The 22,955-nt window shown below is 40.1% G+C and overlaps 3 protein-coding genes across 8 annotated transcripts in view; 1 reads left to right on the top strand and 2 right to left on the bottom strand.

The window, feature by feature from the left end:
* Window positions 1-871: 871 nt before the first annotated feature.
* LOC110015840 (CD209 antigen-like protein E) overlaps window positions 872-22,955 on the bottom strand; it is a 900,664-nt gene continuing 878,580 nt past the window's right edge. The window contains exons 1-6 of one of the 3 annotated variants that reach the window (XM_023959749.1): window positions 3,558-3,895; window positions 3,163-3,273; window positions 2,894-2,941; window positions 2,000-2,142; window positions 1,415-1,533; window positions 872-1,246 (exon numbers count right to left, since the gene is read on the bottom strand). In XM_023959749.1, the coding sequence (XP_023815517.1) occupies window positions 1,102-1,246; window positions 1,415-1,533; window positions 2,000-2,142; window positions 2,894-2,941; window positions 3,163-3,273; window positions 3,558-3,696 (705 nt within the window). In that variant the 5' untranslated portion in view covers window positions 3,697-3,895 and the 3' untranslated portion in view covers window positions 872-1,101. The other 2 variants (XM_023959751.1, XM_023959746.1) reach the window with 2 other exon arrangements.
* Window positions 12,606-20,960, top strand: LOC105355007 (CD209 antigen-like protein E). The gene is made up of 7 exons (XM_023959766.1): window positions 12,606-14,002; window positions 14,221-14,316; window positions 14,559-14,615; window positions 17,839-17,892; window positions 18,037-18,179; window positions 19,301-19,419; window positions 19,535-20,960. The coding sequence occupies exons 1-7, from the start codon at window positions 13,867-13,869 to the stop codon at window positions 19,656-19,658; spliced, it is 729 nt and encodes a 242-aa protein (XP_023815534.1). The 5' UTR covers window positions 12,606-13,866; the 3' UTR covers window positions 19,659-20,960.
* Window positions 20,576-22,955, bottom strand: part of LOC101171503 (collagen alpha-1(XIV) chain) — a 114,757-nt gene continuing 112,377 nt past the window's right edge. For 2 of the 4 annotated variants that reach the window (XM_011480658.3, XM_011480660.3), the window contains one exon: window positions 20,576-21,950. In XM_011480658.3, coding sequence (XP_011478960.1) covers window positions 21,658-21,950 — 293 coding nt within the window. In that variant the 3' untranslated portion in view covers window positions 20,576-21,657. Of the gene's footprint in view, window positions 22,488-22,955 lie in introns of all 4 variants that reach the window. The other 2 variants (XM_011480659.3, XM_020706881.2) reach the window with 2 other exon arrangements.

Raw genomic sequence — 22,955 nt, 5'->3', positions numbered from 1 at the left:
TGGTCTTCAAAACTTGACCTCACCAAGATGGCGGTGCTCTCCTCCCATGAGGAACCACGTGATGTCTCCTCTAGTGATATAATTCATTGGAAGGACCCTGAAGGACCCCGAGAACATCCGGCAACCCGAGAACATCCGGTACCTACACCGTTTTAAACATGGCACGTTTCTTTCTGCTCCGGATGAGCAACAATTTAAACAAACAATTACTCAGAAATGCAATTTTAAGCTTAATATCCTTAACATGTGTCCTCCATTATGAGAAAAATCCCATATTTATTTTATTTGTATAACGTTTTTTTTGTTGTTGGACTGGACGGAAAAGAAGTAGAGAAAAGAAGGGGGGGATGTTGGAGACGGGGAAAGGGCAAAGAAGACAGGGGGAAAAGGGGAGTTAAATAAATCTGGAGGATGATTACAGAGGTGATGGTGGGGGGGGGGGGGGGGGGGGGCACAATCATTAACAACAAGATGCTGGAAGATTATCATCATTACTGTCTAGTGTATATGTTGATCAAAAGGGGCGGGGCCTGTCCACACACATACTCAAGTGTTACAAACAAACCTGTTGACTCCAAAAATCTTCACACACAATCATGTCAACATGTACTCAACACAACTACATGTACTCAACACAACTACACACACACACATGCACACAAACCACACATAACACTTTTCATTCTGTCACACATACTATGTGTGCAAAGGTGAGCTGACACCTGTACTCAGGCGGGTCTTTATGTTCTGCTGAGGTGGTTGATGGAATGGTAAAGGGGAAGAGTGTCCAGTTGTCTCCACAACAAACCCCCATTTAAAGACAGAGACCCCAAACAGAACCAGAAATATATTCAGACAAAAGACACGTTTCCATCATAAATTATTTTAATATTCCATCAAAATCATGAGAAAAAACAGAAAAATGTTCAAAACATTGACTTCCCTTTCTAGATGTAACTTTTGAGTTGACTTTGTGGAAGCTGTTTGTTATTTGCTACAGACCAAACCTGAGTCTGAACTGCTGCTCTAAGTTAGCTCGTTTTCATGTCATTTATTACAGTTTCCTGTTTATCTGAGTCATTTTTAACTGATATTTAAATGTTATGAGAAATATTTAGAATTGTTTTTCTCACAGATCCAGTTTTTGTTGTTTCCTTTGTTCAGTCGTGTCCATTTCCCGTCAGTACTTAAGGACACTGCATAATGGAACTGGTACGGGTCTTTTGAAGACTTCTCTTCCCAGAACCTGTGATAAAACATTCTGTTTACCTCTGGTCTAAATTCAGTTCATAATCTGGTCTGAATTATGATGTTCAAACATTTTCTGTATTTTTTAAAGGATTTCACACATTTACAATCAGGCTCAGTCATAAAGAATGAATTTAGTAACGTTGTAAAAGAAACAAAGTCTTACGTTTCTGTCAGTGGTGATCCATCCACCCATTTCCAATCATATTTCTGTTTCTGGTATGACCATCCAGCAAACAGACCGATCCAGGATTCTGCTTTCTGATTCAATGCAGAAACAAACTCCTAGAAACAAAGAAAATGTTCTTTCTTAATACATTCTCTCCATCTTGGTTTCCTTTCACACTAAATGTCCAGTAAAATAATGTCTGGTCTTTAGGATTCATCTGTTCTGGATAATTGTCCTAAAAACTGAGAGAAAGTTCATCTGAGGAACAAAATCTGACTTTCTTTGATGCAGATTTCTGTTCATTTAGTTTTTGCTTCTTGTTTTGTATTCAGGGCCAACAGTCCATTTCTACTGAATCCCAGTTTAGCCTATTTGGAATTGAAGACATTAGAAGTGGGAAAAAGAGTTTCTGTGTTCCATCACAACGTTTCTTTGAAATGTTGCTGAAAGACAAACATGAAATCTGAGTTGTTGAGGAGAATTTCAGCTGGAATCCATCAGCATCCAGACAACAGCAGCACACATACAGGTGGAGAATCCAAGACACAAGAAGCTGGAAGGAACTAGTGTGAACACACCCACCTGTTCCTCTTTGCTGTTTACCACCACCAGATCAAATCCTTTATTCTGACAGAAATCCCTGCTGTCAGTCCAATTTTTCTTCTCAGTGGATTCATAGTAGCAACTGCTTCCAAATCTCCTCCATCCTTCAGGACACCATTTCACTTTAAAGGGGTGATAAACAGTAGAAGTCCATTTATCATTGATTTTTACTTAGATGAACAATAACATGGCCTTTAACAGAAGCAATCTTCACTTTAGTGGGGAGGGGGGGGGGGGGTTCCATGGGTGCAAGATAGTGAGTGTAAATGGATGAAAGGAGTCAAATTTGAAAAAAATAGTGGTTCCAGAAGGAAACTGGAAAATCACTGACTAAAAAGCTGAAAATTCAAACCAATGATGACCTGATTGGCAGGAAGGTATCAGGAAAGTCAAGTAAACAACTGCAGATTTGTATCCAGGCTTTTCTCAATGCATTCTGCATCTTGTCTGCACCGTATTTCATGCTGGACTTAAGCCGGATATCAACCTTAAGTAGTCTGGATAAATTCCACCACATGCTGGAAATCAGCTAACTTTAACTGTAATCCATTCAGGAGGATCTATGCAGGGAAAAAGGTTCAAAACAAGAGTTGAAATGAAGGAAAAAGGGTTCAGTATTGTGGTGTTGATGGTTCTCTAAGATTCTCATCTTAGTTTGTTCTTCAGCTCCTTAACAGAATGAATCTGATCATTAGCAGTCGTGCTTTGACTACAGACAGTCTGAAAGTCTGTGTTCAATATTGGAATGATAATATTGTTTCTGATCAAATTGTTGCTTTTTTCATCACATAGACACAGTATGTCTGTCAGCAGAGAATATTTGAACTCATAAGAAAACATGCGAATATGCAACATTTGTAAAAGAAGTTTTACCTGAAAGTTTAATCTGCAGTTTGTTGTTTTCCAAAGACACCAGAAGATCTGTAACACAAACACTTTGATGTAAATCAAAAGAAGTTATTTCATGATTTTTGTGAGACATTGTTGTCATTTTAACAATAACATTTCTGTTAGTGTTTGTTTCCTGCTGTATCCAAAAGAAAACTGACTTAACAAAAACAAATTTATTTCAAAACCACAAAAATATAGAACTACTTAAAAACTGAATACTAGATGTTAGAAATAAAACGTTGAATTCTTACAGCGAGTCATGAGTCCAGCCAGAATCAGAAAACAGAAAACTCCCAGAGAAAACTTGAAAACTCTGAAACAATTTCTTCTCTCAGCTTTAAGATTCTTCTGCTTCTGATTTCCTAAAAAGCAGATTTAGTTGATTTCCAGAATTCTATTCAAACCGTTGTCATGCATGCTACAATTTCTTCCTGACTGAACAGTATTGCAGCAATGTCTCTTTCTAGAAGGACAAAAAGTGAAGTTCTTTATTTGAACATGATGATTATTTATAATCTACATTTCCAAATGTCATTGTTTTACTAAATAATCCAAATATCAGAGAAATAACAGTGATTTGGTCCAAATGATTTGAGGTTGGTATGAAATAATATTGTAGTATTTAGTCTGAAGTTTTTCTGCTCACCAGTTTGTTGTAATCCATGATCAGAGTGCTGCTCTTCATCATCTAACATCTCCACCTCACTTTGTTCTCTTCCATCTGGATGAAGATTTCTGCTAAATTTCACTCTCCAATCTGCTGCAGCTTCAGTTTGTGTGGACATCTTTAGAGATCAAACTAACTGAGCAGACTTCACTGTTTCCTGATGAAAGCAGTCAGCTCTGAACTGCAAACATTCAGGAAGTAGCAGCAGAACAAACTCCACTCATGTCATTCACTCTTTCATGCACTGATGCTGCAGAGAGACTCCCATTCAATTCAATACAACCACTGGAAGAACTTACACACAAACATTCATTTACAATCAAATTCATGCAATGTACATAATTTGATTGAAATGAACAGAAATGTATCCATTTGTCTTTCGATGCTGTTTTCTTGGTTTATAGACAGAATAAGTCACATTTATCTCTGGCTTGGTGTTGTGCATGCTTCATATTAGTTGTTGAAAACTGCGATCTCTGAGTGTTTCTTAAAAACTAAACTTTTTCCTCCGGTTGATTTTATCTGTGCTCCAGCATCTGTTCCTCAAATAAGAATATCCGGAGACTCTGAGCTGTGCTGCCCATTTTAGATGTTTCTGACTCTAGAAGTTTCCTGTTCTAAAAGAAAAAAACATAATATCTGTTAAAGGTTCAAACACTTTCAGGACCGGAGGATATGAAGCAAAGTTTGTGGTATCAGGGACTGAGATCTTTTTTGAAGACCCACTCTGACAAAAGTTGTGTTTTGGTGTTTCTTGTGGCATTTTTCTCACAATGGAGGACACGTTTAAAGGATATTAGGCTTAAAATTACATTTCTGAGTAATTCTTTATTTAAATCCTTCCTATTCAGGAGGAGAAGAATTCATGCTGTTTTCAAAACGGCAGGAAATTTCTTGTTAGAGGTCAATGACGACCCCCCCCCCTCACTCCTGCACAACACTGCACATTGCCCAAGAAGACCTTATGAAAGCATTACTCATATGTCATTACTCAACTCAACTCATCTTTATTTATATGGCACTTTCAATCAACAGCAGATTGACAACAGAGACGACTGGCTGAGTCCAACATACAGAGAATTAAAGTAATCCAGCCGGGACGTGATGAACGCGTGGATTACTGTGCTAAGCTTGGGAAAACCTCCTTGAAAAGCTTGGGAGAGATAGAATCTAGGGGAGAACCTGATGGTTTGCTCTGACTGACCAACTCATTTAAGAACTAAAGATACACTGGCTCAAAATCTCTGAAAATGGCTGAGCAACAAACATAAACCGAAGGGTCAGAAGAAGGGAGAATAATGCCAGCCCTTATGTTCGAAACCTTAGTATTAAAAAATTCTAAAAACATATTGCACAGGTCGGGTGAAGCTTCAAGAGACTCTGCCTGTGGAACATTCAGAACAGAATCTACCACTTTAAAAAGCACCTGTGGGTTGTGCTGATTAAAAATAATAATATTGACCGGGTACTCTTTTTTTTTTTTTTTAGCCTGTTTTACAGTGTTGTTGGATGTTACTGCAGGAGGAATGAAACCAGGAACTGAGCTCCAAAACATCATCAGCAGTAGAGGAGGGAGCAGTGAGCTGGTCAAAAGCAGTGGAAGAGTTAAAAATCCTGCAGCGCTGAAGAGGAGCGGTAGATTTGACTGCAGCATGAAAAGTCCAGCTTCAGACACCACAGGCATGTGATCTGAAATAGCTAAGTCACAGATCTCCATACTAAAAACAGTCCATAGGAGAGAACAAGATCCAGTATATGTCCTTTTTCATGAGTGGCTCCAGACACCCACTGAACTAGATTAAAAGAGTCAATGATCTCAAAGAAGTCCTTCACCAATGGCTTTTCAGGACAACACACATGAATATTAAAATCCCCAACAATAAGAACACGATCATAAGATGGCATAATTTCAGCCAAAGAGTCAGAGAAATCCTTCACAAAGTGTTTGTTGTACTTGGGAGGTCTGTAAACGACGGCGCACAGCACCGAGTCGGACCTTCCCACCTCAAATAAAGTCAGTTCAAAGCTGGAATATGATGATGGCAATTATAAAAACAGACGCTGTTCCTTCTCCCCGTCCAATCTTCCGCAGGGAGCTTAAATAAGAACAACCAGCTGGTCAAAGTTCTACAAAAGTACTGCACTCACCAGGACATGCCCAGGTAGCATCGACTCCACGCTGGTGGGGCCTTGGAGAGCAGGAACAGCGGAGCTGGAATCCATCATCATGGCCCGCAACGAGGATATTGCAGACCTCGGGCGAATACAATAAGTGCCAGGACAGCATTAAGCAGGGAAATAATCCAGATCCAGTTCGGGAAGAGGATGGGGAGCGTGTGCAGACGCCCTTCAGCTTCACAAGGCGGCTCCTTAGTGCATTCGACTTTCATTATCCTTACAAATATTGCTAAGATCAGAAATCTACTTTCTAAGAGTGATGCTGAAAAACTCATCCATGCATTTGTTACGTCTAGACTGGATTACTGTAACTCCTTGTTAGCAGCGTGTCCTAGGAGTTCCTTAAGAAGTCTCCAGCTTGTTCAGAACGCAGCAGCTAGATTGTTAGCAGGAACTAGCAGAAGAGATCACATCACTCCTGTGTTAGTTTCACTTCACCGGATCCCAGTTGATTCCAGAATCCAGTTCAAGATCCTCCTGTTAACCTATAAGGTCTCACATGGAATGGCCCCGTCCTATATTAAGGACCTCATAGTCCCTTACCATCCAATAAGAACACTTCGCTCACTAAATGCAGGACTGCTTGTGGTTCCTAGAATTAGTAAAAGTACGGTTGGTGGTAGAGCGTTTAGCCACCAAGCCCCATCTGAAAGAAGCTTGTCTGCTAGACTTTGAACATGTAGTTGTAGTGTTAGATTAACTCTTTCTCTAAGAGTTCTGGTACATCGTCTGTCTGTCTTAGGGAGGATCCCTAATTCATGTGGACACCCGAGGCAGGAGAAATTCTGAATGATCCCCTAAAAAACAGAGACATGGAGACTTGATTACTGGTGCTTATTTTTAATAAAGCAAAATATACAATGACAAAAATGTAATAATATTTTATGTCACCTTTAAGATTGTTTTGTGTTTTTAAGAAGACAATATGACTTTGGCCAACTGTCAATTTCTAATTAACCACAATTTAACCTATTTTTACTTAAAACAAAACTAGAATTGGAAAGGTTGTTGATGTGTTCCATCAAAACGTTTATTCGAAATGTTGGGGAAAGACAAACACGAAATCTGAGTTGTTGAGAAGTAGCAATGTGTAGCAATTGTTGCTACACATGACTTTACACTCAATTCACAAGAAAGTTTTGAAACTTTCCTGTGAATTTCAAAATTGTTTTCTTTTTCATGAAAAAGAACAGCCAATGTAGTTGTCATAAAGAGACATTTGAAGCATGAAATATTGTAAAGCAAATGTTGTTTTGTTTAAAAAAATAGATCTTTAACAAAGATCTTCAAAATACCACATTTTACAAAAGAAATAGAAATGTGAAAGATTATTGAGAACAATTATATTTAGGTTTAGAAGTGAAGAGGAAATCACACATTTTTATTTAGAAAAGGAAATGATCTCAGCAGCATTTGCACATTTACTGCACACTGACCAAACATGCACTGCTAAACATGCATGCATCTGCACTGAATGTAGTTATGAATGCATTTATATGTTTGAATGTTGGTGTGGCCGCACGAATAAAAGTTTTGATAACGTCACCTAGGGCTGCTCAGCCCCAGGAAAGATTAGAGAAAGACATGTAGGTCCTACTCTAAACCAAGGCAGAGGCTGTGGTTTGCTATAAAATATAATTTATTCAATTTTAATTAAAAAAACAGTGTAATGAAAATCAATAAAACAACAATCCTTAGTAAAAGTCAATACAAATATTCTGGAGGAGGAGCTTACCGAGGTGGTTAAAACAACAAGAAAACAAAAGCAAACACCCTTGTTGTGAAGCACTGCACATGTGATGGAGAAACCACACAGCACACTGGGACCCACCACCAGACATAGCAGTCCACCACCTCGGCCTCACACCTCCTGAAACAAGAATAAAATGAACACACAATAAAAGTCACACAATCAAACACTAAAGATAATAGGGCATTAATGTTCAGCCACTGCTTCCAACAGATCAGTGCGTGGATGCAGAACAACTTTCTCCAGCTAAACTCAAACAAGACCGAAGTTATTATTTTTGGCCCACAGAAACAAAGAGAAAGTGTCAGCAGCTACCTTCATTCTCTGTCTCTTAAACCCTCAAATCAAGTCAGAAATCTAGGGGTAATCATGGACTCTGACCTAAACTTTAACAGCCATATCAAGTCAGTAACATCAGCGGCATTTTACCATCTGAAAAACATTGCCAAAATCAAAAACATAGTGTCAAAGCCAGACCTGGAGATACTTATTCATGCATTTGTCTCCAGTAGGTTAGACTACTGTAACGGCCTGCTCACCGGCCTCTCCAAACGAGCTGTAAAACAGCTTCAGTACATCCAGAATGCTGCTGCTCCAGAACCAGGAAGTATGATCACATTAGTCCTGTGCTCAGGTCTTTGCACTGGCTCCCTGTACCCCAAAGAATAGACTTCAAAGCAGCTCTGCTTGTGTACAAGTCTCTCCATGGCCGAGCACCAAAGTACATCTCTGACATGTTAGTGCCATATGAACCATCTCGTACTCTGAGGACCTCAGGGGCCGGCCTCCTGTTGATTCCCAGAGTCAGAACTAAACAAGGGGAATCAGCGTTTCAATATTCTGCAGCTAAAATCTGGAACAGCCTCCCTGAAGGCGTAAGACAGGCCTCTTCTGTGTTCATGTTCAAATCTAGACTTAAAACATTTCTGTTTAGCCGTGTATATGACTGAAAGGTCCTATCTGCACTTTTCTTTCCTTTCCTTCCTTTATTTTTAAATCAATTTTCAAATTTTTTCTTTTCTTTTAAAGTAAATTTTACGTTGATTATTTCTATGATGTATTGTGATTTTAATGCATTTTTCTGTTTTGTGAAGCACCTTGAATTACTTTGTGTACGAATTGTGCTATACAAATAAACTTGCCTTGCCTTGCCTTGCCTTCAGGGGCGCCGGGTAAGCTGCCGATCAGCTGGTGGGAGCCGTCCACAGTCCAGCGAGACGCCACAGCAAAGAGAGGTCTCCTACGTGCAGCTAGGCGTATCCACTCCAAAGGGTCCCACTGTGGCAGGGGTGTGAGCCCGTACAAGGACCACAATAAAAGCAAAGCAGCAGCTTGAATCCCCTATTTGTGGGGAGGGAAGAAGGGCGTGCAGCCAAAAGATGTTTCTGCAGAAAGGGAATAAATAAGTTGCAGGAGCATTGATAATTGGTAAGTGCAGGAGGAAGGCCAGGTAAACGTACCGCTCACTGAGAGGAGGGTGGATCTATGTGAAACAGTCACGTCACGCTTGCAGGCTACTGTTGCCACGCTGCAGATGCCCCAAAACCCCGCCGATTACTTGTGTACAGAGAACTGTGAACGAGTCTGCTGTACGTTCCCACTCTCTGTTTTAGATCGGAGAACTCAAAGCCTGGCTTAGCTGCCTGCCAACTCCCGTTCCACTTCCTGATGACCCGATGTACGGTGTAGGTACCACAACCAATGGGTCTGCAACAACCGTCATATCTGATGTCAGGAACTGCTGCTGTAGGACCCAATATGCAGGAGACCAGCCTTGGAGTCAGAAACTCACAGAAACTTTGACCCAACAGAACCAAAGGAGCAAGAAAAGCTTGAAGAAGCAGATGAGCTGAAAACCAGACACTAATATACTGGGGGGGGGGGGGGGGGTCATGAACAGAAATGAAAACAGCTGTGGATGATCTTCAACATGAACCTGGTGTGACGACAGGAGACAACTCAAGACAGAACATGATCCAAACCAAGAAACAGAACCGACTAAACCAGCTTCAGGAGAACAATCCTCACAACCTGATAGGAAAAGACAGGAAGAGAATTTTTAGCAGATTTCTGTTTTGAGTGGATGAAAAATTAAAAACAGAGAAAGCAACCTATTTTTTTAAACAACAAACCAATTTAGAAGTAAAACTGTTGATACGTCATAAAGTGGTTGAGACGTGAAATTATAGGATTGAAACACAAATTGATCAGATCCTTTAAAATAACAGAAAATTCTGCTGGTAATCCAAAAATTCATGAAAGTGGATTAGCAGCTGAATCCAAATCAATCGTTTTTTAAAGGAAAGCATGAGACCTACCTTTTTAATTTAGCTTTTAGTTGAATTTTAGGAATGATTTGATATTTTAATTATTTATGCTCTCTTTTTACTAGTTTTATATGTGTGTGTATATACATTTATTTATTTAATTATTTATTTTTAATGTTTAAGTCTTTTATATGTTTATTAAGGTTTATTTATGTAATTAATTGTGTTTGTTTTAAATATATTTTAACTTGGTTTTTATTCCTTTTACATTTTACTTGTAACTCCAGTGTTTTCCTCAGAGGGATCCTCCACATGGGTGACTGACCCTTCTCAGTGAACGGGGTCACTGCAGTGGGATCTCCTGGTTCTGACTCTTTTGAACGGATCTGGGGGGTCCTGTGGTAGTGTACTCCTTTAACCTGGGTGGGGGGTCCCTGATGTGGACTTGTGATGTGGACTCTTTTTATCATGGTATGTGTGTGTCTGTGTGTGTGTGTGTGTGGGGGGGGGGGGGGGGGGGTTGTCGGCATCATTTGTCATGTCATCTTGTTTTCACATTTGATTGTATTTTATGGAAAGCACTTTGAGTGAGGTGTTGGAAAAGGGCGAATTAATAAAGAAATGAAATCAAAAAGTCATGAAAACTGTTTCGCTGAGTTCTTTATATTACATGTTTTTCCTCATGATTTCTTTCTTTTCTAGCTCCCAGACACTTGAGACTTGAAAAGAATTAAAAGCATCAATGCTTGGTCACTAAAACAATAGAAAACAGTCAAACAGCTGTTTTCATGCTGTATCATGAGACCGTCCATGTCTGAACGGCTGGATGATGTCAAGAAATTTGACTCCTGTCATTTCTAAAATGCTCTCAGAAGTTCAACCGAGACTAAAGAGGAACCAGCATGTAGTTCTAAACGCTGCTCACTAGTGGGCAGTATTGCTCAACCAAGATGAGAACAAACAGACTCAGACCTGAGTCTAGTGTGGAACCAGGAACTGTTTCCACTTTGCGTAAATGGCAATGATGGCACAGAGTTTTTAGGAACTCTGCCAATGAAGATGTGTCATGAGCTTCTCATTCCCTTCACATTCCAGATAAAGTCCAGATAATGACAGAGTATGCCATTGTTATGCAGTTCCCTGTCCCAGAGGACGTTGTGTTGGATCTAAATTCCAGGAAACAATGGTACTTATGTGGTTGAAGAAATGTTTTGGTTATGTAGGCAGGCCCTTTACAATTTTCTTCTGATCAGGCGTTCTTTCCGATTACTTTTGTCCGTGTAAACACAGCTATTGAAGCATTACATCAAATTGAAAAGGTTCATCAGGAAATGCAGGATGACAGTAAACCCAAATCTTGGGATTTCTTCTCCTGGCTTGCTTTTGGTTCCTGGTGGCAACTTTGGTTAAAAATAGTGACACCTGTCCTTGTGGTCCTGATCTGCTGTTGTGTGTTCACTATGTGCATTATGCCAAGTATTCAATCTATGACATCCAGAGCAGTGAATGGGGGAGTACAAAGTGTTCTTCTCAGTCAAGAATATAACTTGTTATTAAAAGAAGAACAAGATGACTGTGAGGATTTGAAACTGTAATTACTATGTAAAAAAAAAAAAAAAAAAAACTTCTCATCTGAGTGTAAATTGATAAACGTGTTATGAAAATGAATATGTGACAGAAAACTGAAAAGAGATGTGATAGTGGATGTGAGATTTGAACAATTATCAATGATAAACAGGAGGGAATTATCATGTTTACGATGAATAAGAACAGACCCAGTTGCTGGAACCCGGAAAGATAACATACACAGGTATGGATTAAGTCACCGATTTATTGTCCAGGCTGAGACAGTATTACGTAATAGTATCCTCGTGGCTGATTATGGAGAAAGGACACCCAGAGATAGAGGAGCAGGAGTCGTGGAGGGAGAGGCGGTGGGAACGGAGATCCAGTTGGTGAGTGGTGGCTTCCTTTTCTTTCTGTGATGCGTAACACGCGTTTGGGGATCCGGTGGTTTTGGACTTGGGGGTTGATGAAGCGGCTGCGTGGCGAAGAGTCGTGGCAGGGCTGGAGGTGTGAAATCTCAGGCGTACGTAACCTAGATGTGCAACAATACCTTAAACACAATGTGGGTATTTAGTAATAGACACAGAGGCACCGGGCTAGATCAGAAGACCTCTAGTTTGACTCTAGGAGTGGAGAAAGAGACTGAAACTGAAATGCATCTTATGGTACCATATATCAAGTCTCCATGTCTGGGTTTATGGGATCATTCACAATCTCTCCAGCGGTGTACTTAACTGGACGTGATGGCTTTAAACTTTACTTCTGTCAGTCCAGGGACCAGTTCAAAGAATTTCTGTCCCACATGAACCCAAGCGGAGAAAAAAACATAAAACTGGAGGATCTTTTTATTTTTGTCTCAATGATAAAAAGATGAACATTCTAAGCCCATGGAGCTGGAACAAGGGTCCAGGGTGTTCCCTGCCTTTGTTCAATGGCCAACAAAAATCCTTGCATTACATTACTGTAATGATAAACAACCAGTAAACCTGTCTGCTCTATGCTGCTTCATGGTCTTATCTCCCCCCTCTCACTATCACCCCCCCCCCTCTCTAACGTCCCTCTCTCTTCTTCCGTTCTTTCCTTTTCCGTCCGGTCCAACACCAAAGATTTTCAAACATGATTGAAATTAATAAAGTTTGGCCTCAATTACAAAAAGGGGTTTATTCAGACATACCTTTGGTTTGTCTGAAAATTAATAACCCCCCTTGTTAAAGTAAAATATGTCCCACACAAGAGGCCCTCAGCTCTCATCTGCCTGCCCAGCTGTTGGACAGGACAAGTAAAAAAAAAATAAAAATCCTTGCATTGAGCAGCCATATTGGAATTTTCTTTTCTACCCTTTGGTCAATTCACTGAAAATGTCACATGCCCAAAGCCGAGTTCCTGATTGGTCGCCACGCTGCACCTGACACCCGATTCACGGCGCAGGACGTCAGATCGTGTCTGTACATTGACTTAACAGTGAAAGTCTTCGCCCCTGACATCACATATGGTGTGAATGCAGAATAAAGCTTTAGTCACATGCACCCATATAGACGTTGACCCGTACAGGTGCAGGTTTTTGCGTTGTCCGGGTCCATTGAGGGTCATGAAGAGGAGCGACTAAATCTGACCGCGACTAAATCTGACAGTGAACCCATGTCTGTGCTAAGTGTAATGTGAAGTAATTGTGAGGTTAACCAATGTGATGAGTAATGCTTTCGTAAGGTCTTCTTGTGCAATGTGCAGTGTTGTGCAGGAGTGTGTGTGTGTGGGGGGTTATTGACCTCTAACTAGAAATTTGCTGCCGTTTCAAAAATGGCACGTTTCCTTCTGCTCCTGATGAGCAACAATTTAAACTAACATTTACTCAGAAATGTAATTTTAAGCCTAATATCCTTTAAACGTGTCCTCCATTGTGAGAAAAATGCCACAAGAAACACCAAAAACACAACTTTTGTCAGAGTGGGTCTTCAAAAAAGGTCTCAGTCCCTGATACCACAAACTTTGCTTCATATCCTCCGGTCCTGAAAGTGTTTGAACCTTTAACAGATATTATGTTTTTTCTTTTAGAACAGGAAAATTTTAGAGTCAGAAACATCTAAAATGGGCAGCACAGCTCAGAGTCTCCGGATATTCTTATTTGAGAAACAGATGCTGGAGCACAGATAAAATCAACTGGAGGAAAAAGTTTAGTTTTTAAGAAACACTCAGAGATCTCAGCTTTCAACAACTAATATGAAGCATGTCACAACACCAAGCCAGAGTCACAAATGTGACTTATTCTGTCTATAAACCAAGAAAACAGCATTGAAAGATTCAAATTATGTACATTGCATGAAGTTGACTGTAACTGAATGTTTGTGTGGAAGTTCTTCCAGTGGTTGTATTGAACTGAATGGGAGTCTCTCTGCAGCATCAGTGCATGAAAGAGTGAATGACATGAGTGGAGTTTGTTCTGCTGCTACTTCCTGAATGTTTGCAGTTCAGAGCTGACTGCTTTCATCAGGAAACAGTGAAGTCTGCTCAGTTAGTTTGATCTCTAAAGATGTCCACACAAACTGAAGCTGCAGCAGATTGGAGAGTGAAATTTAGCAGAAATCTTCATCCAGATGGAAGAGAACAAATTGAGGTGGAGATGTTCGATGAAGAGCAGTACTTTGATTTTGGATTACAACAAACCGGTGAGCAGAAAAACGTCAAACTAAAAATGTTACATAAATATTTTCCCATTATTCCTGTGATATTTGTGTCATTTAGCCAAACTAGTTTGTGAACAGACAAATCATTTTCAAATGAAGAACTCTAAGAGATTTACTTTTAAACATCTCTAAGAAGACATTGTTAAGTGTGGCGTGAATGAAAACCGTTTTCTGTAAATAAATAAAATCTGTTTTTATAGAAAATCCGAGGCAGATAAATCTTCAAGCCAAGAGAGTTTTCAAGTTTTCTCTGGGACTTTTCTATTTTCTGATTCTGGCTGGACTCATGACTCGCTGTAAGGATTTTAACTCATTTTAACTCTAATACTCAATATTTGATGGTAGTTTTTAAAGATAGCCAAGACATTCTATGTTTTTGTGGTTTTTAAATATATTTGTTCAAGTGAGTTTATGTTTACAAACTAATTCTATAATTTGCTTCTATTCTATTCTATTCTCAAAACAACAACACTGTCTAAGAACAATCATGGAATATCTTCTGTCTCCTGATTCAAACCAACATGGTTTCCTGTTGCAGATCTTCTTGCGTCTCTGGAAAACAACAGAATCAATCAGCAACAGACCGAGATGTCAGGTAAGAAAAATTTCTAAATATTTAATCAAAATTTCTGTCAAACTAAATATTTCCAAAATAAGTCGCTTTTTAAATTTTTTTAATTTAAACTTTAAACTTTGTGTTTTTGCTGTTGTCACTTTTTTTTTTTTTTTTAACTTGTCCTGTCCAACAACTGGGCAGGCAGATGAGAACTGAGGGCCTCTTGTGTTGGACATATTTTACTTTAACAACAGGGGTTATTAATCTTCATACAAACCAAAGGTATGTCTGAATAAACCCCTTTTGTAATTGAGGCCAAACTTTATTAATTTCAACCATGTTTGAAAATCTTGGGTGTTGGACCGGACGGAAAAGGAAAGAAGGGAAGAAAAGGGAGGGATGTTAGAGAGAATGGGGGGTAGGGGGTGATAATAGGAGGGGAAGGGGGGTAAGACCATGAAGCAGCATAAAGCAACAAGTTTACTGGTTGTTTATCGTTACGGTGAGGTTCAAATGTAGTACAAAAAGGGCGGGGCCTGTCCACACACACACCCAAACGTTACCAACACACCTGCTAGCCGCAAAAATGTCCAACTGTCGACATGTACACAAAACAGATAGTGTTCACACGCATACTTATGCCTTAAAACCAACTAGTGTGAAATATTTCAGACATTAAACCAGGCAAACTGTTAGTGCAAAGGTGAGCTAACACCTGTGCTCAGGTGAGTGTTTATGTTCTTCTAAAATGGATGGTGGAACGTGAAAAGAAGGAGGAGGAGCGCCCAGCCACCCCCACACCCAGACCCCCGCCGCAGCAGCAGCGGCAGCCGGAATCCCCCCAACGCCACACGGGAACAGGCAGGGAACAACCGTCCCCCGGGCGACCAAATCCGCCACCCAGGCCAGGGCCAGCAGGACCGCCGCGAGGCCCCCAGAGAGCAGGGAGGCACGGAGGGAAAGAGAGCGCCGCCCCAGCCCAACCAGGAGAGCAGCCCCCCCGCCGCGCCTGGAGAGCCCAACGCAAGGCCCCAGAAGGATGCCCACAGCCCCAGACGAGCACCCCATCACCACCCAGGAGTTCCGGGCATCCCCCCGCCCCAACCCCAGGTACGAGCCAGGACCCCCCAAGGGAGACCCGCTCCGCACTCCAGGCAGCCACCCACCCGGCCCACGGTTGGTCCAGGGAGGAGCAACGCAGGGGCCAGCCACCCCCACCCCGGAGGGGACTACCCCGGGGGAAAAGGGGGGCCCACAAGGGGTGTTGTAAACATGGCCCGACCAGGCTCGGCCAATGTTGGAAGTTTGGCAGGGCCCAGCGCCCGGGGGCAGAACCCACCCCCAGGGACACGGACACCCCCCGGCTCAGGTGTAATGTGAACCCCCCCCCCCGAGCAGAGAGAGTTCCGCCGGGCCCAGGAGACCGGCACCCAGGGGACACGGCAGCCGTCGCCAAGGGACCCGTACCCCCCACCAGGGAAGGGGTAGGGGACAGACGGTCCTAGGTCCCACCTTCCTTGCAAAATGTGTGTGCGTGTATGTGTGTTTGTGAGGGTGTGTGTGAATCCGGTCATTTCCATTGGCTTATGAACATCAATGGAACATATTTTTCCGTTTTGTGTGCCTAAGTGCCACATAAAGCCAAACAAAAACAGACAATGGATTGTGTACATTGCATCTGAAGCACTGACTATATATGAGAACAGCAGAAGAGCAAAGATGAAATCAACCAATGAGCTAATTAATAAGACTAGCCTACTCGTGCGCTAACTCTTATTAGCCAAGTGGCAAATGGTCTTGAAGATTTGACTGGTCAAATTTCAAATTTTGTTGCATTTGGACCCGATCGAGTGTTTTGTTTCTAAACTGGACAGCAGATCAATTTTCCACAAACCGAATCTTCTACGAGATTGCACCCTGGGCAACCAACCATATTGCCCATAGGAAAAACCACAACTGCAGTCTCTCATATATATATATATATATATATATATATATATATATATATATATATATATATATATATATATATATATATATATATATATATATATATATATATATATATATATGTATATATATATATATATATATATATATATATATATATATATATATATATATATATATATATGTATATATATATATATATATATATATATATATATATACATTTTTATCTACATATCCAGCACATCTACACATTAGTTTAGCAGTGAATGTTTGGTCAGTAAATGTGCAAATGCTGCTGAGATCATTCTTTTTCTAAATAAAAATGTGTGAATTCCTCTCCAATTCAAAACCTTTAAATACTAATTTCCATTAGCTAAGCCTTTCACATTTCTATTTCTATTTCTATTGTAACAGATGGTATTTTAGGCATCTGTGCTTTTAACCCATCTTCCAAAAAGTAATATTTTATGCGTCAATGGTCTCTCTGTAACACAACCGCATGAAAATTTCTTTTCTACACATGATTTTACTCACAATTACTTTCTCGTGACACACTTACATTTTTTGTTCACTGCTGGGGAAAAAAATCCATCCTGTCTGCCTAATAAGACTAGTCAACAAATATACATGAAAAGTTAGAAAGGCATTTTGGAAGGGAAAGCATCCTACCTGAACATCCGACACTCCATAAAGACTGATTGTAGATGATGTCATCAGGAATGGTCAGTATGAACTTTTCTCCCAATCAGCTGATGACAGACATATGCACTGATGCTCCCAACAGTAATAAATTCAAAATTACTTCTAATGCTGACGGTAAGTATTCTAAGACTAGAAGTTTTGTAGCAACCTTTTAAACAAAGATTTTCTAATGTCAAAGCTTTTTAGGACAGTGTACAAGCATTTTATACAGAAATGTGCTAGCAAACTTTTTGTTTTTTGTAATTTTTATATTTTATGTGATAAAAATTCTGTTGATTCTTGACACATAAAAGTGTAATTTTGTAGACCAATGGGTTAAACAATCTTATGAATTTCCACCTCCTTTAAAAACAACCATGTTGACAAATTGGACTCCTTTTTCTCATTTACACACATTGTCATTCTCTGATGGTAGAATCTCAGTGTTTTGACAAGGACACTTAGCCACATGTGCAGGCGGAAGCAGGAATTAAACGTTCCTAAACGGCTCCACTTCTGCAACATGAACAACCCTCCAAAAGTAAACGTTGGTTTGTGTCTGTTGAAGGCTGCATGATTGATAATTTGTGTGCAAATCATTTCTAACTTGACTTCTACTTTCTTTCAGTCATCAATAATCATCTTTTGGATGAAATAAATCAGCTGAAAAAAAAGACAGAAGGTGAGAAAAGATTGAAAACTAATATAATAATTCAGAAGCCTTTTTTTATTGTTAAATATAATATTATGTAAGTTTTAGTAGAAAATGCAGAAGAAACCAGAAAGTAAAACCCTGTAGTATTTTTTGTGTAACATTATTTTAAAGGTAACTGGTGTCCTGAAGAATGGATGGAATTTGGAAACAGCTGCTACTTTAAATCCACTGTGCAGAAAAGTTGGACTGACAGCAGGAGATTCTGTCAGGACAGGGGAGCTGATCTGTTGGTCCTAAACAGCAAAGAGGAGAAGGTGGGTGATAGAATATTTGTTTTTTTTTGGTTACCAGGCAGGATGACCGGTGACATCCAAAGGTCCCCCCTCAAAGTTGCAACATGGATTTGGGCGCCTCCCCTTTCTGTATTAATTATACCTTAGACATGTAGAACCTTGGTAGAGGGGAACTGGGCCCTCAGCCCCCAGCACCCCAAGTGTCTCTCAGATGCTGGCATCCTGGGCGTGGGGGCCGTCTCTCCATGCAGGGAAAAGGATCTCTTAGTTCTCTGCCAAGGTCGTGAGCCAGAGATCACATCCCAGCTGAGCCTGGGGGGTGCCCGTGTCCCTGTGAGGCGAGTCGTAGTCCTTACAATCGAGCGCTGGGCCTCTCCAAAATTCCAACAGTGGGTGAGCCTGGTCGGGCCATGCCGACAATGCTCTTCACCCCCCCCCCTTTCTTGTTTGCCCTCACCCCCCCCCCCCTCCCCTCTCTAACATCCCTCTCTCTTCTTCCCTCTTTTCTGTCCAGTCCAACAAAAAATGGATAAAAATCTAATTATTGTAAATAAATTTTAGCCTAAATTACAAGAGTGGTTTAAACAAATAAACTCCTTGTGTGTCAGAAGATTCATAACCCGCTGTTGTCTGAGTCAGTCTGAGCCCCAGTCTCTCCTGACCCACAAAAAAGAGCGGGTTCTCACGAGCTGACGTAGATATGTGAGGAACCGCCCCCTCCAGGAAGAGTCTGGTACCAGCTCTGCCATCGACTCCACCAAGCTTTGCACATCCATCTTTGAGAAAATTTGGATGTTTTTTGTTTTTGTGGGATAAACGCAGACACGCTGCCGAGGCAGACGCTAGGATAATTTTTAGAAATGGGCGGCACCCACAAAAGTGGTGCCTCAGAAATGGAGTCATCTTACTTCCATGTTGGAAAAGAACTCAGGAAAATAACCAATATTTCATTCACAACGATCAATAACTGATGATTGATTTAACACATTTCTTCTTTTTAAAGCAAAACGAATTGTGGGAGGGGTGTTAGTGGTCCATATTATGGGAACACATTTTTATGACATTTATTCCTGGACATTTAGTGGGAAAGGAAACCAAGATGGAGAGAATGTATTAAGAAAGAACATTTTCTTTGTTTATAGGAGTTTGTTTCTACATTAAATCAGAATGCAGAATCCTGGATCGGTCTGTTTGCTGAAGAGTCACAACAGAAACATGAATATGAATGGAAATGGGTGGATGGATCACCACTGACCATAACGTAAGACTTTGTTTCTTTTACAACGTCAATTTAGTAAAAAACTTTGTAACATCATAATTCAGACCAGTTTATGAACTGAATTTAGATCAGAGGTAAACAGAATGTTTTATCACAGGTTCTGGAATGAGAGGTATTCAAAAAAACCGTACTACAACTACAATGCAGGCTCCCTAAGTGCTGATGGGAAATGGACACAACGGGACAAAAAATACAACATAAACTGGATCTGTGAAAAATAAAATTCTGGATTTGTCTTGTTCCTGAGATGTGTGTTGATTTAACTGTAAATTATTGATTAAAGGAAGGTTGTAATAAATTAAATGTAAAGGAGCTAACTTAGAGCAGCATATCAGACTCAGGTTTGGTCTATAGCAAAACTGGAAAACAAGCCCACACCATAATTCCTCCTCCACCAAATTTAGCACTCAGCACAATGTTGTCCCAAATGTACCGTTGTCCCAGCAACCTCCAAACCCACACTCGTCCATCAGATTTCCAGATGGAAAAGTGTGATTCAACACTGCAGAAAAATTGTTTAAAGCATCAGATGATAAATATGCAAGGATATTTTATTCTTTGAAATAAAATACCCATCCTGCTCTAGAGTCCAATGGCAGGATGGTTGGATACAGAGTTTCAGACCTTTGATTAAGAATAACCAATTAAGCTAAGGAGCCAAATTATGTCTTAATTTTCTGAAGGGTGAACTGAGACTTTGTAACTCCTACTGGGTTGTGGTCAATGAGAAATCAGCCCAAATGGCTCTTTCAGTGTTAAAGGTTGCAGACCCTTGATCTGTGGTGTTTTGCTAGACACACATGTCTTTGGCATCCATACAGCAAGTCTAGAGATACTGTTTAGGACTCAGAAAATCCTTATTTTCTGCAGAGTTTCTTCCTGCTGTTTGCATCTTTGATTGATTAGAGGTCACAGTTCCTTCTTTGTAGGTAACATAAATGCATTTCTCAAAGTTAACAGCCAGTGATTCTGTTTTTTATTCTCAGAAAATCTACTAGAAAAAGAAAGATAACATACCGTCCTTAGATTAGTTTTTCTGTCCTGCTCATGTTTTGTGTGCTTCAGTTGTTTTGTGAGCTTAAATTGAATTTGGAAACATTTGAAATGTAAAAAACTATTATAATAAAAAAAATGAAAAATGTTGGCTCACTTTATTCACTCTGTCAAATATGTCCAGGGTTGAGTACAGGTAGTTCTTCCAGAAAGGGGACATTTTAGAATTGCTGTAAGCAAATATAATAAGTCAAATGCATAAATTAAATCAAAACCATGTGGATAAAAAGAAAAGATAAAACTGTAAATTACTTCGTCAGATCAAGTTTAATCCAAATTATCTGACGAGTGACACATGTAGAAAGGATGGAAACCAAAAGAATTTTTTTTTATTTGAATCCATTAAATTAGCTTTTTGCTTTATGTATTTTGTTCCTTTGCCATCAGTGGACACAAAGTCTGCTGATAGAGTTTAAACGAAGCAAAACATATAAACACATTAACACTGTCTTTGAAAAAACCAAATAAAATAAACATGCTCCTTCTAAAAGAAAGCTCACATTAAATGTGATTCTGCAGAAACAAAGAAAGAATCCACGGTTACAAAGTATGGAAACCTTCAGAACAAGGGGATGAAGATGAAAGACAGCAAAAAACCTTTCCAGAATATTTTTCTTTGGAAAGGAAAAGTTAATATTATCCTTTACTGTTGATATTCAGTCATAAATTTTCCTTTTTTTCTATTAGTGACTAAAGAAACCAGAAGTATTCAAGCAAGAGACCAAAGAAAACGGTCAAAAGTTTGACATGGGACCTTCAACAGAAAAATAAATCTATTAGAAATTTAAAAATAAAATGAAAACAATTGAAGAAAACTGTACTGAGCTTTAAAGAGGAACAAACGTTTAAAGAAACAAATGATTTTTGGAAGGCGAGATGAAGAGAAGCACAAGAGAACCCAGAGAGGAAGAACAACCTCCATCAGACTTTGATATTAATAATGTGAATAAATAGCATAAATGATTTAACGATGTAAAAAATTTTTTCTTGGTATTAATGGAACAGCATAGATGACTTTAAATGGTCCCAGCCTCAGACCCGGTCCGTCTACCTCCACGGCGTCCGTAAGAAATCCTATACATCAGGCACTTGTTGAGAAGTTCTTAACGACTCTGAGCCGTCCAGTAAGAAACAGCAAGCCCTCCTCCGTCCTCCAATCATTTCCTCTCAGTTAGTTAGTCCTGGAAGCTCTTTTGCTCTGCTCTTTCGTCTCCTCTTGGGCCCGACTTTCTCTCCTTCGCTCCCCACACTCCGAGAACTGCGGTGAACGCCGGGAGACCTGAGCTCAATGTCGCCGTAGGCGAGCGAAGGGTCTTCCGGCGACACGGGCTGCGGAGCCGGGTAGTTGGGCTGGTAGTAGCGGTACGGGTCGTCCTCCTCGACCTCGCCGTAGTTTTGGAAGACGTTGGGCGGCAGTTGGACTGCGGAGACAGCGCCGCGGTCAGTCACATCCTCACCCTCTGCGTTGCCAGGCAACCAGACCACCGGCACCCAGTCATGGAAAAGCCCCAAACAAAGATGGCCGAGCACCACAACCACAGGAAGCAGAGATTTGGGGTTAGGAGAAGAAAACGGAGTAAGAGACATAAAAAGACAACAGTTACCGAAGGTTACCAAGATTACCAAGGTTAAGGAATAACACTGAGAAACTAACAGCAGTTGGAAGGACATTAGAAACAAACAGCTTAAAGTTAAGTGTTAGAAAAAAGTGTTTGACCAGAATGACTTTAGTTCTGTAAAAATGTCAAATGTTGACAAGCAAGTATTAGATTTAGTATTTACAGCTGCCACTCAAAATATCACAACTGAGTTTTAACGTGAATGTGGAAGTTATCTGCAGTGGAAAAAGGTTTTGTGTTAAGGCGTGCACAATCTGTGTCCAAATGAGCTTTTCTTCAAAGCTTGAGGTTACGCCAAAGAGGTATTTGTCTTACAGAGGGGTGAATAATCTTAGTGAAACGTTTGGTTTTAAAAAAGAGGCACTGGATGATCATAATCTGGAGGGAAAAGACAGGAAAGGATGAGTCAGTGCAGCTGATTCAGCTAAATGAAGAAAAGTTTACACTTCCCTCTCAAAGAAAAACTCCCCTGTTTTATTTAACCTAAATTAAAAATCTTTAAGGTTTTTTAAGGTTTCCTATGTAAAAGTCATAAAACGTTGAAATGACAATGATGGGTTTGATTTGATGCAGATTTAAAGTCTCTCATGCATTAAATCAGGTAAGACTTTAAAACACATTTTTACTTAAAAATGAAATGAAACTACAAAGACACATTTCTGCAATGCATCGCGACCCAAAAGGTTTGTGAGCATTGTTGTTTTCTGCCTAATGCAACATTTGCATTATGTTTTCAAGCAAAGCAATATTTCCAAAAAGCCTTTATTTTTACTTAGGCACTGACAATTACACAAGCTTTCTTGTTTCACAAGGAACAAGATTATAGGAAATTAGCAGTTTTTGGGC

The sequence above is a fragment of the Oryzias latipes genome, chromosome 11 (genome assembly GCF_002234675.1).
Source record: "Oryzias latipes chromosome 11, ASM223467v1".
In the NCBI taxonomy this organism is placed as follows: Eukaryota; Metazoa; Chordata; class Actinopteri; order Beloniformes; family Adrianichthyidae; genus Oryzias; species Oryzias latipes.
This window is presented reverse-complemented; position numbering and strand designations above follow the sequence as displayed.

What these genes read in the sequence shown, in the direction of transcription:
- LOC105355007 (XM_023959766.1), top strand. Translation starts at nt 13,867, where the DNA reads ATGTCCACACAAACTGAAGCTGCAGCAGATTGGAGAGTGAAATTTAGC. An exon ending in GCAACAGACCGAGATGTCAG is followed by an intron (nt 14,616 to 17,838) that starts GTAAGAAAAATT and finishes ACTTTCTTTCAG; the next exon opens with TCATCAATAATCATCTTTTG. An exon ending in GCTGAAAAAAAAGACAGAAG is followed by an intron (nt 17,893 to 18,036) that starts GTGAGAAAAGAT and finishes ATTATTTTAAAG; the next exon opens with GTAACTGGTGTCCTGAAGAA.